This window comes from Camelina sativa, chromosome 14, assembly GCF_000633955.1.
Source record: "Camelina sativa cultivar DH55 chromosome 14, Cs, whole genome shotgun sequence".
Taxonomy (NCBI): Eukaryota; Viridiplantae; Streptophyta; class Magnoliopsida; order Brassicales; family Brassicaceae; genus Camelina; species Camelina sativa.
This window is the reverse complement of record NC_025698.1, coordinates 18,977,631-19,000,759: the sequence shown is the minus strand read 5'-3', so window position 1 is coordinate 19,000,759 and position 23,129 is coordinate 18,977,631. Positions and strand designations below refer to the sequence as shown.

Here is a 23,129-nt window from a genome sequence, read left to right as displayed (position 1 = left end):
TGAAATGGAGACAAAAAAAACTTTCCCAAAACCCTTCTGGTCGACAATTCCTTTAAATAACTCGGTTTAATGGTTTTCCCTAAACCAAACCGATCCAAATCGATAATTAAATCAAAATGGTCGAACCAGAAATTAATGGTGTCGATCAACACCCATCCCCAAACTGCACATTTTGGTTCGCGGATGTTACAATTCTCCGCCACCAACATAGATTCGTCCTCGAATCTCGAACAACCATCAGCCAAGGACTCCCGTGCAACCATCTTTACTTCCTTTACTCATAGACTCACGTTCCACGCATTATTTGCTCTCGACTTTTGGACTTCCTTTACTCATAGGTCTTAACCTTGAGTTTTTATTGGCTCCTCATCAGGCCGAAACCTGCATGCCATAATGTTTGCTCCTCATCGGGCCTAAGCCCGCATTCCATAATATATAGGGAAGTCCAATATTCGTCTCTCGGGTTGCCACCCTACAGCGCGGCCCGAATCGTCATCCGAAGTCGATATACCAACCATACTCTCAAGCCACAAAGTCTCAGAATATGGCAGTACTAGGAGAACTAAAGTCCTCTAAGAGTCGTGAGCAAACAATTCTAAACACGTCTGAGCCCTATCCCTAACAGGGTTCCCTTCCTGTGGCTCGCGTAAGACAACACAATGCCCTACCAACCACATATCCCCTCACTGGAATACCTCATGACCACACAAGGATCATATACATGCCCCAAGGGCCACCACAAAGGCCAAACAAATGTCCTAAACAGGACCGCCACCAAGTCCAAACAAATGTCCTCAACAGGACCGTCACAAAGACCACTTGTCCCAAAGGACCGTCACAAAGACCACTCGTCCCAAAGGACCGTCATGAAGACCACTTGTCCCGAAGGACCAACACGAAGACCACTCATCCCGAAGGATTGCCTCAACAGACCACATGTCCCGAAGGACCTTCACGAAGACCACACATCCCGAAGGTTTGCCTAAACAGGCACATTGGCTAAACAGCCCGCTACAAAGGCCACACAATTGGCTAAACAGCCCGCCACAAAGGCCACACAATATCTCAAAAGACCGCCACACACGGGCACAATGACTCAAAAGTCTGCCACGAAGGTCACACAAACTCCACCAAGGCTCAAAACCACTTAAAATGGACAAAATATAACTCCCACAAAACTTTCCATTTTTATAACTTCCACTTTTGAAAACTTTATACTTTTAGAAACTTCTATTTCGGGAAACTTTCCCTCAAACCACCGTCTCACGGAAATTTCGTACCCCGAACACCACCTCATCTTGTTACTTAGTCGCACAACCAACCACCCCTAAGTGACCAAGTAAACAAGAGAGATGGGCTGGAATACTCCATTCCTGCTCTAGCCACGGATTATAGATGGGACCAGGCTAGACAAGCTCAAGTCGCGGCTTGCGTCTCATACCACTTCTTAAACCTTGCCTTCATCCTCGCCTCTGGCTCCCAAGTCTGTTCCTCAACCCCATCACAGTCCCAAAGGACTCTCATCAAAGGAATTTTCTTCTTCCGAAGTTCCTTGATCCTCCTCTCGAGAACCCTCACTGGTCTCGCCTCCAAAGTCATATTAGGCTGAAGATCCTCAGGAATCTTAGCCAACAACTTATTATCCTCACGGAGACACTTCCGCAACATAGACACATGAAAAACCTTGTAAAACGCACACATAACCTCAGGCAACTCCAGCCTATACGCTACCGGTCCCACCCGCTCAATCACTCTGAACGGACCATATACCTCGGACTCAACTTAGTCTCTGTCAATGACCTGTTCGGATCCTAAAACATGGCCATCTTGAGGTACACTCTATCTCCCACCTAAAACTCAAGATCTCTCCTCCTCCTATCGGCATAATTCCTCTACCGATCCTGAGGTTCCTTCATGTTCAGCTTGAGAACCCGAATCTTCTCCTCCTCCTATCGGCATAACTACATGGCCTCCTATACAACGCCTCATAAGGAGCCATCCTAATACTCGCCTAATAACTATTGTTGTAATCAAACTCTACCAGGTTCAGGTGATCTGCCCAATGGCCAACTCCGTCCAACCACTACAAAAAAAAAATGGTTTTACATCATTTATATTTTATATTTGTATCATGTTTAAATGATGCTAAGATATTTTACATCACTTAAATGAATTATTTATATTTTGTTGATGCAAATTATTTGCATCAATTGAAATAAATATTTGCTTCAATTATTAGAATCGATGTTCATTTACATCACTTCCAACAATTGTTGCAAGTCTTACATCATTTTTACTAAATTGATATAAAATATCTGCATCATTTGTCAAAACTAATGTTAAATATTTATATCATTTCCGAATAATTGATGTTAAAATCAATATTATAATAAATTATATGAAACTAGTTTTTTCTTTAGTATAATATTTAATTTTTTATATTTTATTTATATACTCATTTGATAATTTACCTATATTATTTATACTGTATATATATGAGGAGATCCACACAAATAAGTGTTAATTTGTTATCCCATTTAAAATTTACTACTAAGTAAAGAGAATATATGTTTAAAATTTACGACTAAGTAAAGAGAATATATGTTATCCCATTAAAAATTTACGACTAATTAGGAGAACTTTTTCTTGATGCAGCCGATGTGGGATATATGCTATATGTTTTTTTTGTCAATATAAATTTTAGTTTTAGTCGATTAAAGAGTGATATAATATTCTTTTCTTTTCATTCTTTTGGTCCAGTTAATATATTAATTTGTCATGTAATTTTACTAGCATCATTCAAAAAATGATGTAAATTTTGGATCATTTTTCTAAGTGATGTTAATATAAATTAATAAATACATAAATGAAGTAAAATTATATATTTTATGTCAGTATTTGGAAAGTGATGTAAATGATATATATTTGCATCAATTATAATGAAATTATGTCAATATCAATAATTGTAACTGATGTAAAATTATAATTTTTATATCAGTTATTGAAAAGTAATTTGAAATAATATCACTTAGTTTTGTGATACTATTTAAGTGATACAATATGTTTGTTTTTTTGTAGTGAACACATATATCCTCAGCAAATCCTCCAGCGTCTGGATTGTCCTCTCTGACTGTCCATCAGTCTGGGGATGATAAGCTGTACTCATATGCACCTTAGAGCATCACCAGCGGAGAACGTGTTCATCGTTGCTAAAAAAAAAATTAATATTTTAATATATGACTAATAAGAAATTGACATGTGTTGAAAAATACTGAGAAACGTTTCTTCCCCTAGTAACTTCAGCAACGTTTCTTCTCTTTCTCTCTCCTGTTTGTATTTTTTATTAATTTTTATTAAAAGAATTTGGGCGAAGCAACCACCAGTAATGATGGTCTAAGTGGCTATCTCTGCTTGAAATGCTCTCAAGAACACCAAAGTGAATTTAGAATCCCTATCAGACACAATACTCGGTGGCACCTATGCAACCTGACTATCTCCTTCACATATTTCTTAGCCAAGACCGCTGCTCCATCTGTCTTCGTAGTGGCCAGAAAATGTGCCGACTTAGTCAACCAATCCACAATGACCCAAATAGCATCAAAGGTTCAAGACACTTGCAATCCTACCACGAAGTCCATCGTTATCATATCCCACTTCCACTCTGGAATGGGCAAACTCTTCAGCAACCCGCCTGGAACCTAATGCTCAGCCTTCACTAGCTGACACACGTCGCCCCTTGCGACTCAACTAGCTACATCCTTCTTCATCTCTACCCAGTGATAATACCTCTTGAGATCACAGTACATCTTAGTCGCTTCTAGATGAATAGAGAACATGCTCGCATGAGCCTCCCTCAGGATCTTCTGCCTCAACTCCTCATCATTGGGCACACAAATCCGCCTGTGCACCAATATAGTACCATTAACTGAGACCTGATACTCTAAATCAACATCGTTAGAGGCATTCACCAGCCCCAAATCCTTCTCTTGAGCCAACCGCACCCTGCTCAGAAGATTTGCTCTATCAGCCGCCTCCAAACCCAACGGCTCCTGAGAAACAACACACAACCTCAAAGAACTGATCTCTCCTACCAAAGACTCCATCTCCTACTCCTGAGTCGAAACTACCCTCTTTCGGCTCAGAGCATCTGCAACCAAGTTAGCCTTACCAGAGTGATAGGCTATCTCCAAATCATAATCCGCCACCAGCTCCATCCACCGCCTCTGCCTTAGGTTCAGCTCAGGCTGAGTGAATATATACTTCAGCCTCTTATGATCTGTAAACACCTGTACTTTTGCACCTTAAAGATAAGATCTCCAAATCTTCAGGGCCAAAACTACAACAGCCATCTCTAAGTCATGAGTAGGATAGTTTTCCTCATGTTTCCGCAACTGCCGCGAAGCGTAAGCAATCACCTTCTCATGTTGCATCAACACACACCCCAAACCAACTCTGGATGCATATGTATAAACCACATAAGGTTCTCCCTGCTCAGGCAAAGCCAAAACTGGCGTAGTAGTCAACATCTCGTTAAGGCTTGCAAAGCCCTCCTCGCACTCCCGTGACCAAACAAAAGGAACATCCTTCCCTGTCAGCTTAGTCATCGAACGTGCCTTACTTACAAAGCCCTGCACAAATCTCCTGTAGTAACCTGCCAAACCTTGGAAACTCCTGATCTCTATGGCATTCTGCGGTCTAGGCCAATCCCTGATAGCCTGAATCTTCTCCGGATATACATAAACCCCCTCTGCAGAAACAATGTGACCAGAAAACCCATCTCACGCTGCCAAAAATTGCACTTGCTTAACTTAGCAAACAACTTCTGCTCCTGCAGCTTCTCTAGAATTGCCCTCAAATGCACTCCATGCTCCTCAGGACTCTTAGAAAATACCAGGATATTGTCGATGAAAATGATGACAGACACGTCCAGAAACTCCTGAAACACGCTGTTCATCAATCTCATAAACGCTGCTGGCGCGTTGGTCAACCCAATAAGCATCACCACGAATTCATAATGCCTAAACCTCGTCCTTAAAGCCTTCTTCCTCACATCTGTCTCATCTATCGGAATCTGATGATAACACGACGCCAGATCTACCTTGGAGAACCAAGTAGCACCTCTCAACTGATCCAATAAATCATTGATCTTGTAAAGAGGGTACTTGTTCTTCACAGTGACCCGGTTCAAACCCCGATAATCAATGCACAAGCGAAAACTCTCATCCTTCTTCTTAATGAATAATATCGGCGCTCCCCACGGTGATACACTAGGACGGATGAATCTCTTACTCAATAAATCCTCTAGCTGCTTCTTCAGCTCTGCCATCTCTGCTGGAGCCATCCTGTACGTAGCCTTGGATAATGGCGTCATCCCCGGTTCCAGTTCAATCGTGAAAGGATCAGACCGAGATGGGGGGAATCCCTGCAATGACTGAAACACATCCTCAAACTCCTCAACAACCTGAATACCGCTAACCGTAGACTGCCCCACTGATTCTGGCATTAATATAGTAACCAAATAAGCCTCACGGTCCTTCTCGATCATCTTCCCAGCCTGCATGGCCGAGATCACGAGACTCCCTGAAGTCGGTCTAATACCCTGGAAAACCAACTTTCCTCCTGTACGCTCAAACTCCACACTACCCCGATGGCAATCCAAATGTACCATATGCCGATGGAACCAATCCATCCCGAGAATAACATCATACAACTCCACTGGACTGATAAGCAAATCCGCTGGCCACGACTCTCCTGCGATCTGGATATTAACTCCCCTAGCTCGTCCAATGACTCTCAGAAACTTGCCTCCCGCAACTCTGAGAACTCTTGTACGCTCTCCAGGATCCCCTCTGATATCTGCACCCTCTGCACACTCCGGGATAATGAAGCTATGAGTAGCTCTGGAGTCAAACATAATGTGGGACTTAAACCCGCCCACCAACAAGGTCCCTAAACAAACCTCATGTGTTCAGAACCTAACACTATTTCACAGGAAAACATAAAATCTGAACTTACTGAAAATTCACAAAGTTTAAGTACCAGAAATTATACATTTGATCACCCCGGCACTGGTTCCATCAGTCTCGACTTTCGTGTACACTCGTGGCGCCTGCTTAATCTGTGCTACCTGCTGAACTCCAGGTTGCACCGCTGCCACTGCCATCTGCTACAACTTGGGACACTTGGGCTTAATGTGCCCAGGCTCCCTGCAAATGATAGCATACACGAACCGCTGCTGTCGGAGCACTCCTCTGGGGACAGCTAGCTACCTTTTGATCCATGCTCCCACACCCAAAGCACCCTGCACCACTCGGTCTCTACGTAGCCTCCCACTTCCTCTTGGTTCCCTGCAGAGGCTTGCCGCCCTTGCTAGAACCTCCCTGATGATGAACCTTCCTCGGCTGCACCGGTAGGCTAACCGTCACTGTCTGTACCTGGATATTCTCCTCAATCTCTGTGGCAGTCTCTACCAGCTCTACACGCGTAGCATAACTCCGTCCTCTGCAATGGATCCTCAAGTCATCACGAAGAGCCCTCATAAACCTCCTGATCTGGGCCTCCCCAGACTCCATAGCCCGACCCCCAAAAGATAGAAGTCGACTGAACTTCAAGTCCAGCTCCCGCACTGACCGTGTCCCCTAAGATAACTGAAAGAACTGCACCTCCAACCAGTCTAATGCCTTTCTCAAAAAGTACTTGCGGTTGAACTCCTCCACGAAGTCAGCCCAAGTCATGTCCCTCTACACTCTCCTAACAGCCACTGATCTCCACCACACATGAGCATCACCAATCAAATTGTGGACCCCTATGTCCACCTAAAACTCCTCAGGACATCTTAGAGTCTAGAAGTTACATTCCACACTCGTCCTCCATGCATCTGCAGCACTAGGGTCTGTACCACCCGAAAACCGCGTAGTATCAATGCTACGCATCTCCCTCAGCATAGACACATAACAACCATGTGCTCCCACATCCGCAGCCACTGGCTGCCGCTCCTCCGCCACCACTGGTGGCCCTACCTGAGCTTGAGTCGGTGCCACAGTCGGCAACCGCTCCAACAACTGTGCTAACAAGCCCGCAAGATCAACTCCTCCAGGGACTCCATCCGCTGGGACTCCCACACCCGGAACCCTAGCATCACCAGCCACTCGAGGACCAACACTGCCCCCACCAGCCACACTCGTGGATCCCTCCTGAAGGCCCTGCGACTCGCCAACACCCTCAGCTGTCACACTCTGGTCCACAGTATCACTAACTGTTGGGGCTCTTCCCCTACCACGACGACATCCGCGTCCACGTCCACGTCCGCGTCCACAACCACGACCAGCAACAGCATCCTCTCTAACCATCTGCACTACCATGAACAGAAGGCTAAGCACGCAATTAAACATAACACAAAAACATACACTCACCGTGGAATCACACAGTAGGCTCGAAGAGGATGTTCTAGGACTCCATGCCACACAAAATTGACTAACTCACATAATCAAATCAAGCATGCAAGTCCCAAACATTTACAGCACAAAGCCTAGTGAACCCAAACCTAGAACCATAAGGGCTCTGATACCAAACTGACACGACCCGACCCGTTTTTTTTTTTAATAGTAAATAATAATAATAATAATAAATACTCTACAACTAGTGGTCCCATACCTACTAGCCACCTAACCACAAACACACAACATCGGATAACAGAAACAATAACAATATTCAATATATATCCAATAATAAATAGCCAATATCAAAGTATAATAAATATCCAATAACCAAACAACAGGAAATATAAAACCAACAACCTAGCAATGTTCTAATGACCCAACTCTAGCAACCTAGCAATGCCAGTCAACAACCAATCGAGTCCCTAGAACATCCTCCTCTTCATTGCCTTGATTCCACTATCACACTTTGCCTTTACCTGCACCACAAACAAAAATTGAGATGCATGAGTATTTAATAAACACTCAGTTAGGCAATCCTCCCATCTTTTGGGCTATACACACAAGCAACTGAGATACCAATGTCCAAAACAATCAACAAACAAAGCATACAAATCAGGAAGCAAACATAGTCTCACTGGAAGGGGGGTGTCGACCGACACCAGCCAAGTGTCGAATCTCGCTTCCCATCTCCTCCAATCTGTCCAATACTCAATTCCAAAGCCATATGAATCTGTAGGAACCCTATAGCAACCATAACAAGCAATAAAACACCACAAACAACACCAAAAAAGCAAGACAAAGGAAATCTCAGGCTTAGATCAGCCATGGTCATGCACTCACCTCTTTGCAGGAAGTTTTTGACCAACATCAACGAATCCAGCCCTCCTAGCAAGCTTCCAACACCTTCCTAGCTTCAGATCTCTCAAGAACAGCCAAGAAATCTCACCAATCCTCCCAAAACCTCAAGACCTCTTCTTTCTTTCTTTTTCTCTCAAAACGATGAAACGGCGACAAACAAAACTTTCCCAAAACCCTTCTGGTCGACATTCCTTTAAATAACTCGGTTTAATTGTTTTCTCTAAACTAAACCGATCCAAATCGATAATTAAATCGAACTGGTCGAACCAGAAATTAATGGTGTTGACCGACACCTCCAAAATGCACATTTTGGTTTGCAGATATTACAACTTACCTCTTGCCACTGCACTAAAGTCACTTCACTTTAGCATGTTACTTTTAAATCGGTTGTTTTTTCATATAAATAATGATACAAGGACTCGCGAGTCATCTTGAGAACGAGTTATGCAACATTGTGTATGTTGCTATTGATATTGATTAAATTTTAATCTTACTTAGATTTTATAAATTTAATTTTAGTTATTAGTTAATATTACCCATAAAAAATATATATTCATTAGTATCTGAAATTATTTTTAGAATTACAAATATCTCATTTAAAAAGTAATTGTAAAACAAATTTATTTATTTATTTTGCTTTGTTTTAAAAATCTAAATTATTAGTTAATGGCAAAATAGTCATTTTGTGCATTAATTAAGGTATTTCTCAAATACTTAAATAATTTAGTGTAGACTTCAAATTACCTATAAAAATTAGGATACACTATCAAATTAATCCTATTATATTTCAACGAGCTTCAAAGCATAACGAATCACCAGATGACAGATTTTCTTGATATTCCCCTTGTGATCACTAATGAATTTCATGTCCACTACTGCATGTCTCAAAGAAACTTAATGCCTCTAGATTTTGAAAAAAAAAATATATATATACTTGAGATCTAAAAATATATATATATAGATATATATATAGATATATATATCGATAAGGTTTCTCTGCTCAACATTTTTGTTGTGATTTTATTTGTCTTGAGACGCCATATTACCGGCGGAAGAAAGAAGGAAGTCTTTGAAGCAGTGATGCTAGCTAGAGACGGAAACAAAGTACTAGAGCCTCCAAATCCGGTCAGCCATAGAGAACATAGAATCAAGCGAAGAACATTAGTTGCAATCAATCGTGTCGCTTTAGTTCCGAAGATTATGAATATGTTATCAGTAACTGAATTTCCCACTACATTATGCAGCTCTCTAATAAAATAATCCTCTCGAGCTATGCCAATTGAAATGAGCCAACTTCTTAATAACGATAACTAATTATGTGCCATTCTGACTCAACAACCGCACCCTCTTCATTTCGTATCGGGGAAATGAAGATAACGGGGTAAAATTAAAAAAGGCAAGGGTATTTTATTGAGGGTAGCCAAATATTCTGAGGGTGAATGTGAGCATTTGGACGTCTCTTTAATCTATCTTTAACATTTTTGGAGTACAAATTTGTGTCATTCTCTAATTGTAACCGGGTCGGTTCAATTTAAGACTTTAGAACCCGAAATCAACGATTCGGATCCAACTCAATAATTCAGTCGTCTCAACTATATATGGAAGTATATTAAACCGAATTCCTAAATTGAATTATTGTTGTGGACGAATCTTTACAGGACAAATTGTTTTTAGAAACTGAAATTAAAGCCAATAACAATTACGCATGGAATGCGGGTTGTTAGTAAATCTACTCCTATAAATAAGGTACGTTAATCTCGCCGTTCTATTATGATATATACGATTCTTGATTGTAAAGATGTTTTTAACATAATTTTAAAAGTTAGCATATAAGAAGCATATGCCTAATCAGCTATTCCCAAAATCTTCAATTTGAATATCTTCCTATCTCTTTTAAACTTGATCATCAAGAATTTATATGAAATCTAAGAGAAACCCTACCATTTAGTCGGGTACAATATATAGTATCCAATCACACCACCAAAATGCATCAAACTCGAAAGAAAAATTTGTTTTTATTTACCAAGAGTTATGTTGACAACAAGAGCACTTCATGTTCTCACACTCTAATGACATCAAAAGAAGAATACAAATCAATAAACAATTTGGCAAGTGGCAACGTACCGGAAAGGCTTCCTTCGTAGCTACCTATGTGAGTTCCTCATCTGTATAAATGAGACATCAAATCGACATCAAAATTCTCCCAGTTACATATCTTTATGTATTGTTTCGCATGAACCAGGTTTTCAAAGAAAATATCCAGTTGATGAAGGAATACTTACGAGACATCATATTGCTGAGAAGATAAATGAGTATCCAAATCTTGGAGTAGATTGAGAAAAGAAGAGGATTTCAGGGACGGTAGATATATTCTTCCACCACGTTTGGCAGATAAAAGGGGCTATGTTCACTTCTCTCGCTCTCACTGTCGCTGGAATTTGTGAATAAGAACTCAGTCCAATAAACTATGATTAAATCAGTAATGCAAATGATATGGATATATACGATATTTTATGTTTCAATACTCAAAAACAACTATTAGCATAATTCACAAATTCAAGTCACTCATATATTATTTAAAGAGATGATAAACACACGCCAATTCAAATCTTAAGTATGTAATAACTCAAAACAAATGCGTCGTGAAAGTGCTGGATTAGAAAAGCAAAAGAGAGAACCAGTGAATTCATTGATACTGCAAAGTGTTTTAGATAAACAGAAGAAAATTAACTCATCGGGTTAAGTAGATATGAAACAGAGGATTGAGATGAGATGACGACGATTGGAGTGAACATATAATTTGATGGGTCTCTAAAATTCTCTGACAAATAGAGGTTTTTAGGTTTCGAATTTGGAAGTAACAAGTCTCAATTCGCGAATTCAGGAAACACTAGATTTAGGGTTTTCGAAGGGCTAAGACCATTGGTTTTTCCTATTTTTTCCTTTATAATAGAGGAGAGTTTTGCTCCAATGGTTTTCTCTATTTTTTCCTCTAAAAAAAATATTCCAAATAGATTCGTTTTTTATTTTACAATTAACATCTTTTATTTATAAAAATTGCAAACTAACCCATTTTACTTTAAATTTGTAACACTTTCATAAAATTATTATTTTTATTTAAATTAAATATTTATTATTATAAATAGCATCACATCGTACAAAAAAATTTAAAATATAATAGATTTTTAACCATCTGCATTACTGTTTAGGTTTTTTATTAGCTTTTTGATTTACAAAATATAAATTCTTTATACATATTTGCCAAATTACATTTATTGATGAATCTAAAAAGGAGTGTTTTGTTTTTAATGATATGCAGGTTAATCAAGCTAAACTAATGTTTAGAGAAGATACAAATACCAGTTGGAAATTTGAGCATGTTTGGGATATTGTTAAGGACTTTGAAAAGTTTCAAGATGGTGTTGCTCATCCTAAACGTTTATCTATCCCACTTGGTTTTGAGTATACATCTTTGGAATCAGATAATCCTACCAATAACTCTCCTATGCAAGCATCTCCACGTTTATCTTCGTCTTCACTAAATGATGATGGTGAGACTGTTGGTGGATCTCCCTCTCCACGACCGCTTGGGGTAAAAAAAACAAAAATGAAAAGAAAAATTGGTGATCAAACAACATCGGTTATCAACACTTTGGAAGAAGGTAATAAGCAATTTTTAGAGCAGCTGAAGATGGCAAGTGAACAAAGACAACAACAGTTGGAGATTCAAAGTAAAAATTATGCTTTGAAAGAGCTAAAAGAAGAAAATAAAATTTTATTTTGTGACTTGGATACTCTACATCCAAATGTTCGTGGATATTTTGAGGCTTAACAAGCACGAATTATACAAAAGCGGAATAATCAACAACAAAACCAACAAGCTCCTCCTCCATCTACATCATTTGGTTCGTTTGGACAATATTTTAGCGATATTGGTGGATCCCAAAGTAATTTACCGGATTATTAAGTTATTAGTTTTTGTTGTATTAAAATAATTATTATGGATTAAATGAAAATAAATTTTATAATTTATATAAATTATCTTTTCCAAATGGTAGTCTCAATATTTTAGACCAAATATTTATACTTAAATTTATATTATTAGTTCTTAAAAATAATTATTTTATTAAATTTGTATTATTAGTTCTTAAAAATATTTATTTTATTTATTTTGGTCATAAATAAAAGAAGTTAAAGATTAAAAGGACTACTTTGTAAATAATATAGTTCACCTCTATTTATAGAGGAAAAAATAGAGTTCCTCTAAAAATAGAGAAAAAAAATAGCAATCTCTATAATAGAGGTGAAAATAGAGATCCATTGGAGCAAAAGTTACTTTATAATAGAGTTTACAGGTAAATATAGAGGACCACTGGAGATGCTCTAACACCCACCATTTGGAAAATTAGAAGGGTATTTAAACAATCTTTTCGAATTAAAACATTACATAACGTTTGTCCAAAAAAAAACATTAATTAGCATTAAAATAATGTACTTATATACTATTTTCAAATTTAAAATTACAAAATTTTTAGATAAAAAAGGTTCATCAAATTATTTGTTCGGCGGGTTGTTAGTATATCGTTTAGTTATTATGCCAGATATAAGAATTCTAAAAATTTTGAAAACTTAAAACATTATAAACATTTAAACTTATAAAGTGTAAAAATATCACTAGACAGGGATATACGTATGGTGGAATTGTTTTAGATCGACATTCATTTAAATTTAAAATAATTTATTTTGTGCTACAACACGGGTGATATTTTTATTTAGATCGTCTCGTGATATTTTACTCTTTTTATGAGCTTGACCCAAATACATTTAATAACACATATTATAAATTAATACAAGAACATCAATCTAATATATAAAACACTATAACATTATTATGTAAATTCAAGAAACTATACGTATAGTACAAAATCATAAAAATTATATAAAGTAAATTAATTAAAAAAATTATTTTGTGGTGTACCATGGAGTAAATCGTAGTATGTGTTATATATGAGTACTTTACATATATATATATATATATTGATGTTACCTTTTATCACATGGAATCAAAGATATTACCTGTAAACCTTATACGTATCTTGTAATTATCACAATCACATACATTATTTGACTTTTAAAATTCTAAATGAAAGCTTCAATTTGATATATTATTTATTAATATTTTATAAACTTGATAGTATGGAAAAAAATTATTTTTCCGTATTCTTTTTGACTTTTTATGATTGTTTGCATTTTGTAGAGATGTGGGTGTACATAATATTGCAAAAATTAGCGACTTTGAAAATATATTTTTTTTGCAAAAAACTCTAAGAAAACTTTAAAATCATGATTTTATTTATTCAGTCATCTACCATGCATATAAATCAGAGCCAATTTACTATTTTTAAGATCCATACACACAACTTCCATAACTAGGATCGGTAGCAGCAAATGTGCCAGTATTTTTAAAACTACACGCCTCTGGGGTTCGACCGTGGCTCTGATAATAAGCATTCATCACAAACGATGCATGATTTACAAGAGTATCAGGGACGAAACAGGATCCCCCTGGTCGGATGGGCCTACAATCAACTCCTTGACTACATGCAAAATTAATATTATCTTGTAGCTGCGCATTCGTCGCAGTCAGAGTTGCTATACACCATGTTGTGGAACTCACCACATAGAGGTGGTTGATCATGATCAAAGATAGAAAGATGAAAAGGATTGTCAAAGGCGATGACATCTTCATACCTGTTTAAATGACAATTCAAATGATATTTGACTAGTTTTTTCTTCTTCTTCTTCTTGATATCTATGTGAGTGTATATGTGTCCATATTTATAAGTATATATGTGTCTTTATATAGTATATATAACATAATAGAAAGTCAAAGATTTAAAACCATATTTAGGTTAGAAATTTATATGTATATATTAGAAATCTGACTTTAAGTATATATATGTCTTAAATAAATTTTAATCACTAAATAAAGTCAAAGATTTTAAGATATTCTAGGAATACATAAATATGTCTTTATAAATATAAATAAACCTCTATAATAATAAATATATCTTTATAATTATAAATACATAAACTATGTTTCAATATTTAATTCACAGCATTAGCTCTGAATTTGTATCGGATTACTGAGAAAAACATAATACTAATAATAATCACAAGTTATTATTATATAATTTTTATTTTATTAATATTGGGATATTTTTAATAATATACCAAATTATATAAGAAATTTGAAAATTACACTCAATGTTATAATTATTTAACAACTACACTTTTTCAAACAAAAAATGACAAAATTTAGTGAGTTAAAAGTCGCATTTAATTTAAAATATATAGTGAAATAAATATTTTTAAAAATCAAATCAAATTTGAATAAATTTTTAGAGCTGAAATTCATAATTATGTAAATTTACTAGTATGTGATTTTATAATTAAATATGTAACTAACTTAAACAAAGTTTAATCTTGTATTTAAACTAATATTATCTAAAATTTTAACTAACATAAATCCAGAAAAAAATAAATTCTAGCTAATATTTAGGGGGTGGGAGTGGATTCTAATTTATGAAGATTTTTGAAGAGTTCAACAAAATCATTAAAAGTGAATAAGTGAAAGATTGTTAAAGATTCATAGAGAGTTTTGTTGATTAGTTTTCTACATAATATTTAAAATCTTTAAAACTCTATTAAAATCTCAAATCAATAACTCCCACTTATTTTGATTTTATAAATTATATTTTAGTTAATAGTTAATGTTATCAATAGTAAATAAATTCATTATTATCTGAAATTTATTTTAAAATTACAAATATCTCATTTAAAAATAAATAAATAATTTATTTTGTTTAAAAAAATATAGATTTAATTGTTAAATAAGGGCAAAAGTCATTTTGTGTATTAATTAAGATATTTTTCCAATACTTGAATAATTTCAAATTACTTATAAAAATTAGGACACACTATCAAATTAATTCATTTATATTTGGTTAAATTTCCGTGATAAAAAACTTAAATGTAAGAAATGAAAAAAAATGTTAGCAAGCAAATGACAATTTGTGGACCAAAAAAAAGATTCAGTTCATCGATTCTAAAGATAGGCTTTTGCAAACAGAATGCTCGTCATTCATCGATCCATCCATCTTTTTCATAAATTTTTATATTGGATATCTACTATTTTCTTTGATTTTACGAGTTATTGAATTCATCTTTTTTGTATGCTTACGAGAATTATGGAGATAGATAAAAAACCAAACCTAAGAGATAATTCGATCTGTCTGGACGTCTTTAATAAGCCATTAATCTTTTTTTTATACCCCTTAAGTGTAATTAAAAAATAAGTGGTTTGATTAGATTATTTGGACTGCTTGTAAGCTTTGTAAATCATTCTGTTATACGAAGATGTCACCATGATTGTGCTGTGATGGTAAACCCCCTAATTTTTTTTATTGAATTAATGAAGCAAAACTTTTAATTATCAAATTAAAATATGTCCAAGATTCTTGCTTATTCCGTCCATCACATCAACATTCCCAATTTGACCTTTCTGTGGACTATATAAGAAAGCTAATTTTGAAAGCTTAATTAATATAAGGAGGCAAATTCACAATTGTGGGGACATTTTGAATTATAACAAAGTTACTAATTTTTTAACTATAAAAAGATCACCAAACATATGGATTTGTGTCACCTAAGCTCAAGATTATTGAAAAGAAAAAGAATAATATTAAATTTAAAAAAAGCAAAGCAAAAACAAAAGAAATGGCAAAGAACCTCAACTCAGTCAGCTTCACCGTTCTCTTGCTTGTCATCTTGATGGCTTCAGTTCAACTGGTAATAATTTCTAAGCTCTCTATTATATATACTTTCCAGTTGAGTCTATATCTTATCTTTTAATTATCTTGTGCTCATGAACTTGATGGATACGTAAGTACGTAACCATGTAGGAATCCTAGAGACTGAGGCTGCAATTAAGTTCTATTAGGTGTAAAGGACCCGCACTTGTCACATAGAGTCAAATGCACATAGGCTAGTTTGCAAATGGATTTTCAATCCAGTTAAGTGCTTGGAACCTTCGTTTTCAGCTTGACTTTCTCTTGATCGTGACCGAGAAGATTTCACCAAGAATCCCAATAATAAATTTTGACGATTTTGAATCTTAGATGAGATTGCCCGAATAGTATTTTACTGAGTAAACTAAGATGGCTTGTTCGTGGAATGTCCCAGATTAGTCTCCACGTTGATTTGGCAGTTCGGCTAGACTATTATTGATTCCACTTAAAACCATTAGATTAAGCCATTGATCTTTCGTGATTGGTAATCGTTTCTCCACCATTCCCTTATTTTCTTGATTCAAGTAATATCTTAAGAGCATCTCCATCAGTAATACTCAAATGAATGTCTTAAACTTTAAATAATATTGTTAAAAATACTAATTTAATTTTAGATTCTCGCTAACTTGTTTTTATTTTTTCTCTTCCCATTAGTCATCCTTAAATGTGGGTGTATGCTCTAGCAAACATGATGGGTTCCTTCAATCTCAGTTTTTTCGGTCACTGCTATCTTCTTCTCTTTTCAGTTTGTTTGATTTGATGCATTTACATGTTCCAATAAGACCTGGAATTGTCTCTGTTCTTGTGTTCTCTAAAGTACTGGACTGAATAAGTATCTATCTTTTTGTTTCCCTTTCTCTCACTGATCATGACCTTGAAGGAACCGTAACAACATAACTTAATTACACAAACGTGGATCAAAATGATGCACTACAACTGAAACCAGAAACAGTAACACTTTGTTCAGCCATAAGATTATATTCTGCTTGAAGCAAAGCATTTAAGTAAGAGACAAAGCTCGTTCCTTAAACAGCTAGACAACAAAGCCAATGGTCAAGTGTATAATAAGAAAATAATAAGAAAATCTTATGGCAAACAAAGCCAATGGTCAAGTTTCCAAGTAGATGATGTCCTCACTCTCATCCATAGAGCACTTCAAGTCGAAATAGCACTCCTTATCGAACCATATGTGTGGTACTCCTCTTATTTTTCAAGCTTTCTCAGGCCATTCCTTCCAATATCGTAACACAAAAAATATAGAATTGAGAATGCATCTTCACCGGTGCCAAGATAACCTTGCCATCTCGAGTTGTACCTTTAACGATCAGATGAGCTGAAGCACACACTTAGGCTGAAGCAATATTCCTCAAAACTAAATGCAACCTTTGAACAATGACAAAGCATAAATATCTAAGGCAACCTAATGAAATGAAAACCCAGAAACCACAATCTAAACTAGACGACGCAGTAAACACAAAGCTGAAGCAAATACAAGTCTCAGAATCACAAACCTTCAACTAAGATACCCATGAGAATGGCCTTCACTTCTGACTTCAAACTCTTACAAAATTCGAAATCGATTCCTAGATTTTGATCACATAATCAAATTCGACATCAAATTGGAACCCTCGATCCAATTAACAAAGGGCTTTTCTCTAATAAGAAAACTACCAATGAATTCGACGAAAATAAGATGTTTTCTTTGCTTACCTACAGTGTCTTCGGCTGCAATTTCCGATCAGAACGTCAATTGGTTTGTTCTCGTCGATTTTGATTATATGAAATCTAGGAATTGATTTTGATAAATCGATTCTCAAAGCAGACTGTGTTCCTTATTTGTCTCGAGAGAGAAAGAGAAAAAAGGAAAAAAAAAAAACGAACCAATGCATTATTGACACGTTTAGGTGTCTGTGAGTATCTAAATTGGTCTCGACATAGATACAGGTCTAGAAAAATTGAGATTAAAACTTTAAATTTTAAAACTTGGAGACATCAAAAGTAGGAAAATTGCGATAAGTACCATCAGAAGACTTCATAATTAACTGACACAAAAAATACTATTGCCGGCGCACTGTACATATATTCATTACATTTATACCTCTATTTGGTATAAATGGAAATATTTTTTTTTTAACTTTTTAGATACTGTCTCTGAGAAAATTTAAATGAATTTTTTTAGATTTGTTCGGAATTGTGTTGTCATAGCTGGCGTAATCTACGAAAAAGAGCAATAAAGATTGCTTCCAGTTTATTGCTTGTTGTTTCGAAAGTCCAATCGGCGACTTCTTTCGTTATATACCACTGGGGACTAGTCCCTTAAACCTAAAAATAACCGATTAAATTAGGTCAAAAACTTACCAGCAAAAATCGCCGTCGGATTGGTGTTTCAGCGACTAAACGGACAAATCCGGCCGTATTGTTTTTATGGTAAGTCAATCTTTCATATTTAACGGTTGTGTGTCTTAGCAAACCATTGGATGCAACTTCGTGTGTCTGAGTAGGTTTTTTCCTTTTTTTTTTAGATGGAAACTGTTGAGTTACCGGATCGATTGATTGCGCAAGGAGAAGAACCATTGGGGGAGAGGGCTAATGTGCACTTCAAATTCAAAACCCTTATGGCTATCATAGATGCAATGGATGAGAACGAGATAAAGACAGTTAGGGAATCTCCCCTTGGATCTCTTTTTGATTTCCCTAGCAAACCTAGCTGGTCGGCGACTTTTGGACTGTTTCTTCTGGGTAGACAATTGTCGGTCTCGAAATCAAACGAGATCTGGGTTGTTTTTGCGGGGACGCCGATTCGCTTCTCCCTGCGGGAATTTAAACTAGTAATTGGGTTGCGCTGCGGTAGGTTCCCGGCCGTTCAGAAGAAAAAAAGAAGAGGGACCGCCGGAAAACAAATTCCATATTACAGCACCCTCTTTGGTCTTGAAGATGATGTTACTGTCGACCGGGTTATTAACATACTGAAGAAGAAAACAGTTACGGACAGTAATATAAGGCTTTGTTTTGCGTACCTGGCACTTGTAGACGGTTTTTTGCTCCCTACATCGCATCTTCCGAAGATCGTTAAGGAACATGCCAAAATGTCGGAGAACTTGGAAGCATTTACTTCATATCCGTGGGGTGAGAAAGTCGTTTGAGATGATGATGACATCCATCAAAGAGAGAGATATACATCAGCTTGCAACGACGTCTGTGTCTGTTCAGGGTCTACTGTATGCTCTCCAGCTCGTTGTTTTGCAAGCAGCTCCTTCCATCCAAGAGGGGCCTGCATTAGAGGTTTCAGAGTGTTCTGAATCAGAGGAGGAAGATGAACTACCCAGACGGCTGGCTGTTCCGTTCATGCTTGGGAACGCCAAAGAAATTGATTTGAGATGTGTGGTTAGTTTGGATCAACCCTTTTTTGTTTTTTTTATTAAATTTATGATGATTATCTGCCTTCAACATTAGCTTCATAGGCATTTAGTATAGGGTAAAATTAATTTGTGGAATGTTTGTTAAATCCATTGGCTGAGACGTTTTTTTTTTGGGCGGATCATTGTCTGTTATCTGTATGTACATGGTAAATGCATGTTTGGTAACAACATTATCGGCATAGGCATCTAGTGTTCGACGTATCTTTGTTAATCCATCAATTTATACAAACAAAGTTGTGGGCGTATCATTGTATGTTAAAGTCAGTAAAGGTAACAACATCATTATATGTTAACAACAGATAATGAAGTTACCGAATAAGGAACTACAGTATAACATTATTCAGAATACGCATGTTTATATGTTAACAAGATATTGTCTGTTAACAATATTCTCTGCTAACAACACTAGTAGCTGTTAACCACACTTGTTTGATGATCAGTTGTCTTGCTCACATTGTTTGTTAACAACAATATCTTGTAAGGTTTTGTGTGGCCGGATCTTTGTCTGTTATCGGTAGTACATGGTTATATGTTGTGTGCTCATCGTTGTATGTTACAGTCAGTAAAGGTAACGACATCTTTATATGTTAACAACAGATAATGAAGGTACCAGATAATGAACCTCATGATACAGTACTCAGAATACTTAATGTTTATATGTTAACAAAATATTGCCTGATAACAGTCTTGTATGATAACAACACTCGTAGCTGCTAACCAGATTATGTTTATCAGTGCTGAACAGGCTCATGTGGATCCCATTATCTTACCCGAGGCCGCAGTGGATGTTGGGGGGGGGGGGGAAGAANGACCTATCATGGACTGATGACGAAGAGGATCCCAAAGTAGATAATATGGTCAGGTTGGCTGAAGAAGGATACAAATTTAATAACGATATATTTCGTGGAGGCTGCATTCCCGCAGACGTTGAGATTTCCCCTAAAAAAAATAGGAAGGGGTTGAGGGGCAAAGCACGGCGTGCCCGGAGAGGTATTCAGCATGGGAGAGGTGTCCCTTTGAATCCGAGGAATCAGTCGGGAACCAAAAATGCAGAATCCTCACAGCCTGGGAATGTAGACATAAACACGCTATCTCGGCTTCTTGATGAGAAGCTTGCGAGGCAAGAGGGTAAAATCATTGATGGTGTTATTGGGTGGTTTAAAAAGAACACAACCATTGCTGGGGATGATGGAGGAGCTGAGGTAAACCCGGAGTCGAGGATGCCTCAATCCGGTGTTGATGCGTCTAAAGATATGGGCAACGAGGATATCGGGTTGTGGCCCCCAACGGTGGGTAACACGGTAAACAAATTTGTCAGCAATGCTGTTGCCGATTTGGGGATGGATTTCCAGACGGATAACACGTATGCTGCTGATGTAGCTGCTTACTATAGTCAGCCGGAGCTGCCCGAGGAACACGGTGGTAGCCCCAGAACGGATTCACCGGTAAGGGCAGGCTTCTCTTATACTGTAGACGGACTTAACGGGCTGATTAGTTTTGTTTTCTTCCTTGTAGTCATAGACTTGTATTTACGGTTCAACGTTATCACCACCTTGATATACTTCCAGGGAAACTAATTTTTGGTAGGCTTGTTAGACGGTAGTAGTGTTATCACTGGGTAGGCGATACCAAAGTTATCCTGCAAAGTCGTTTTCTATCACTGTTTCTTCAAGTCAGCGAAGTTGTTTACAACTTCTCATAACCTCGTTATAACTGTTAGATGGTAACTATTTATGTTAGCATGTGAAACTCCGTTTTACCTGATATAAGTTGCAGTACATCTTATACCCTTCTAATTTGTGCAACAGGGTGATGGCGATTCCTTACCTGACGGCCCAACCGTGGAGGTATGGAGCCTCCTTATATCTCGGTTTCTTCAAGGGGATTCTTATTTGTAACGTCATCGAAGTTGTTTACAACTTCTCGTAACCTCCTTATAACTGTTAGATGATTACTATTTTTGTTAGCATGTGAAACTGTGATATGATCATGAGACCATCCAAGACGACCCTTGAGTCTTGCTCAACACGAACGAAGTCAAAGATCAACTCTTCCTACCAAACTGCTATTTGGGATGCATTCTTACCTCATCTAGAGCATATCTCGAAGTTGAATCAGTCCAATCAGAGAATAGGTGAAGGAGTTATTCATTTTACAAATCAGGTGAACTCATGGCTACGCGACTTAGACCTACGAGAATTCAAAGGAGGATTCCGACCAAGCCAGAAGTACTCAAGCTATGAACAAAACTGTTCTGAAATCTTGATCCATCCTAGAACCACTGAGAATTGGAAGCACGTTAAAATCAGTTCATACTTGAAAGATATGGATATTTCAAGTCAGTGGATCTGTCCTAGTTCCATTTTCGCGTCTGAGCCAAAGATCGTGTTACACAGACCAACTCAGAATCAATTTGGACACGAAATCAACTGGAGGATCTCAATGGATCTCTTATGTTTCCAACAAGCTCAAGAACACAAGATTTGGCCAACAAACCACAGAGTTACGTCCCATTTGCCAAAGGAGGTGGATCTATTTCTTAACTTGATGAGTTTCAGGTCCAGTTGGTTTAAGAGCTTCCAGAATTATGTTTGGCAACCAGGAGTTGTTTTCTACTAAGCCCAAGATGAAGAAATGATACAGCCCATGCTGTTTCTCATCAGCAAATTGGATCAAGGAGTCAAAGAGAGTTAAAAAGATCAAGGAGGTACTTAATGGGCTAATACAAGAACTTATGGCAAAAGAGAGCATGGGAAATTATTTTGGGGATGATACCTATCAAGTCCAGCCCAGTTTGAGCCTAATTCAAGTCCAAGAAAGCCCAAAATAATCACTTTATTTTGTGGTCAAAGAGAAGTGACGAAAATTGGAGTTCAACTCACCTTGGGAAGGAAACCTTGGGAAGACAAAATTCAAGAGTTGAATCTTCATTCAACTATCTATCTTTATTGTTTTTAGTTTCAAGAATAATACTTGGCTTTGTTACCAAGTTTTCTTATCTTATATAAACTCATGTAAGAGTAAAGAAATAATCAACAATCCAACTTTTTATCAAAACCTTTTCTTTTTGAGAGTGATTCTCTTCTGTTCTTTGTGAACAAAACCGATTGCTTGGTGTGATTCCAACAATCAAAACCGACTACTTGGTGTGATTCCGATAGTCAAAACCCCGATCTCCTTGGTGCGAGGCTGAGAGATCCGATCTTTTTGGTGTGAGGCTGAAAGATCAAACCGGTATATCAAGAGTCTTTCCGCAACTCTTGTGCGACCATTCATTCCACCATCCTTATTCTTGAGGCTTCGTCGTCTTTAGAATCAAGGTGTCTCTATCAACCAACTCGAAGGTGCCGAATCCTTGGGAGGATCATATCAAACTGTGTTTTACCTGATATAAGTTGAAGTACATCTTATACCCTTGTAATTTGTGCATCAGGGTGACGGCGGTTCCTTACCTGACGGCCCAAACGTTGAGGTATGGAGCCTCCTTCTATCTTGGTTTCTTCAAGGGGATTCTTATTTGTAACTTCATCGAAGTTGTTTACAACTTCTCATAATCTCCTTAT

At 37.1% G+C, this 23,129-nt stretch overlaps 1 protein-coding gene and 1 long non-coding RNA gene across 2 annotated transcripts; both read right to left on the bottom strand.

Annotated features, from left to right (window-relative positions):
• LOC104741973 (major pollen allergen Ole e 10-like) lies at window positions 13,650-14,112 on the bottom strand. Its single transcript, XM_010462921.1, has one exon. It carries the CDS (start codon window positions 14,044-14,046, stop codon window positions 13,699-13,701), a length of 348 nt encoding a protein of 115 aa, XP_010461223.1. The 5' UTR covers window positions 14,047-14,112; the 3' UTR covers window positions 13,650-13,698.
• On the bottom strand, window positions 17,028-18,110 carry LOC104741972. Its single transcript, XR_760405.2, has 3 exons — window positions 17,858-18,110; window positions 17,659-17,730; window positions 17,028-17,530 (listed from the first exon to the last, which is right to left on the bottom strand). It is a non-coding gene; the product is annotated as an uncharacterized LOC104741972 (long non-coding RNA).

What these genes read in the sequence shown, in the direction of transcription:
- LOC104741973 (XM_010462921.1), bottom strand. Translation starts at nt 14,046, where the DNA reads ATGAAGATGTCATCGCCTTTGACAATCCTTTTCATCTTTCTATCTTTG.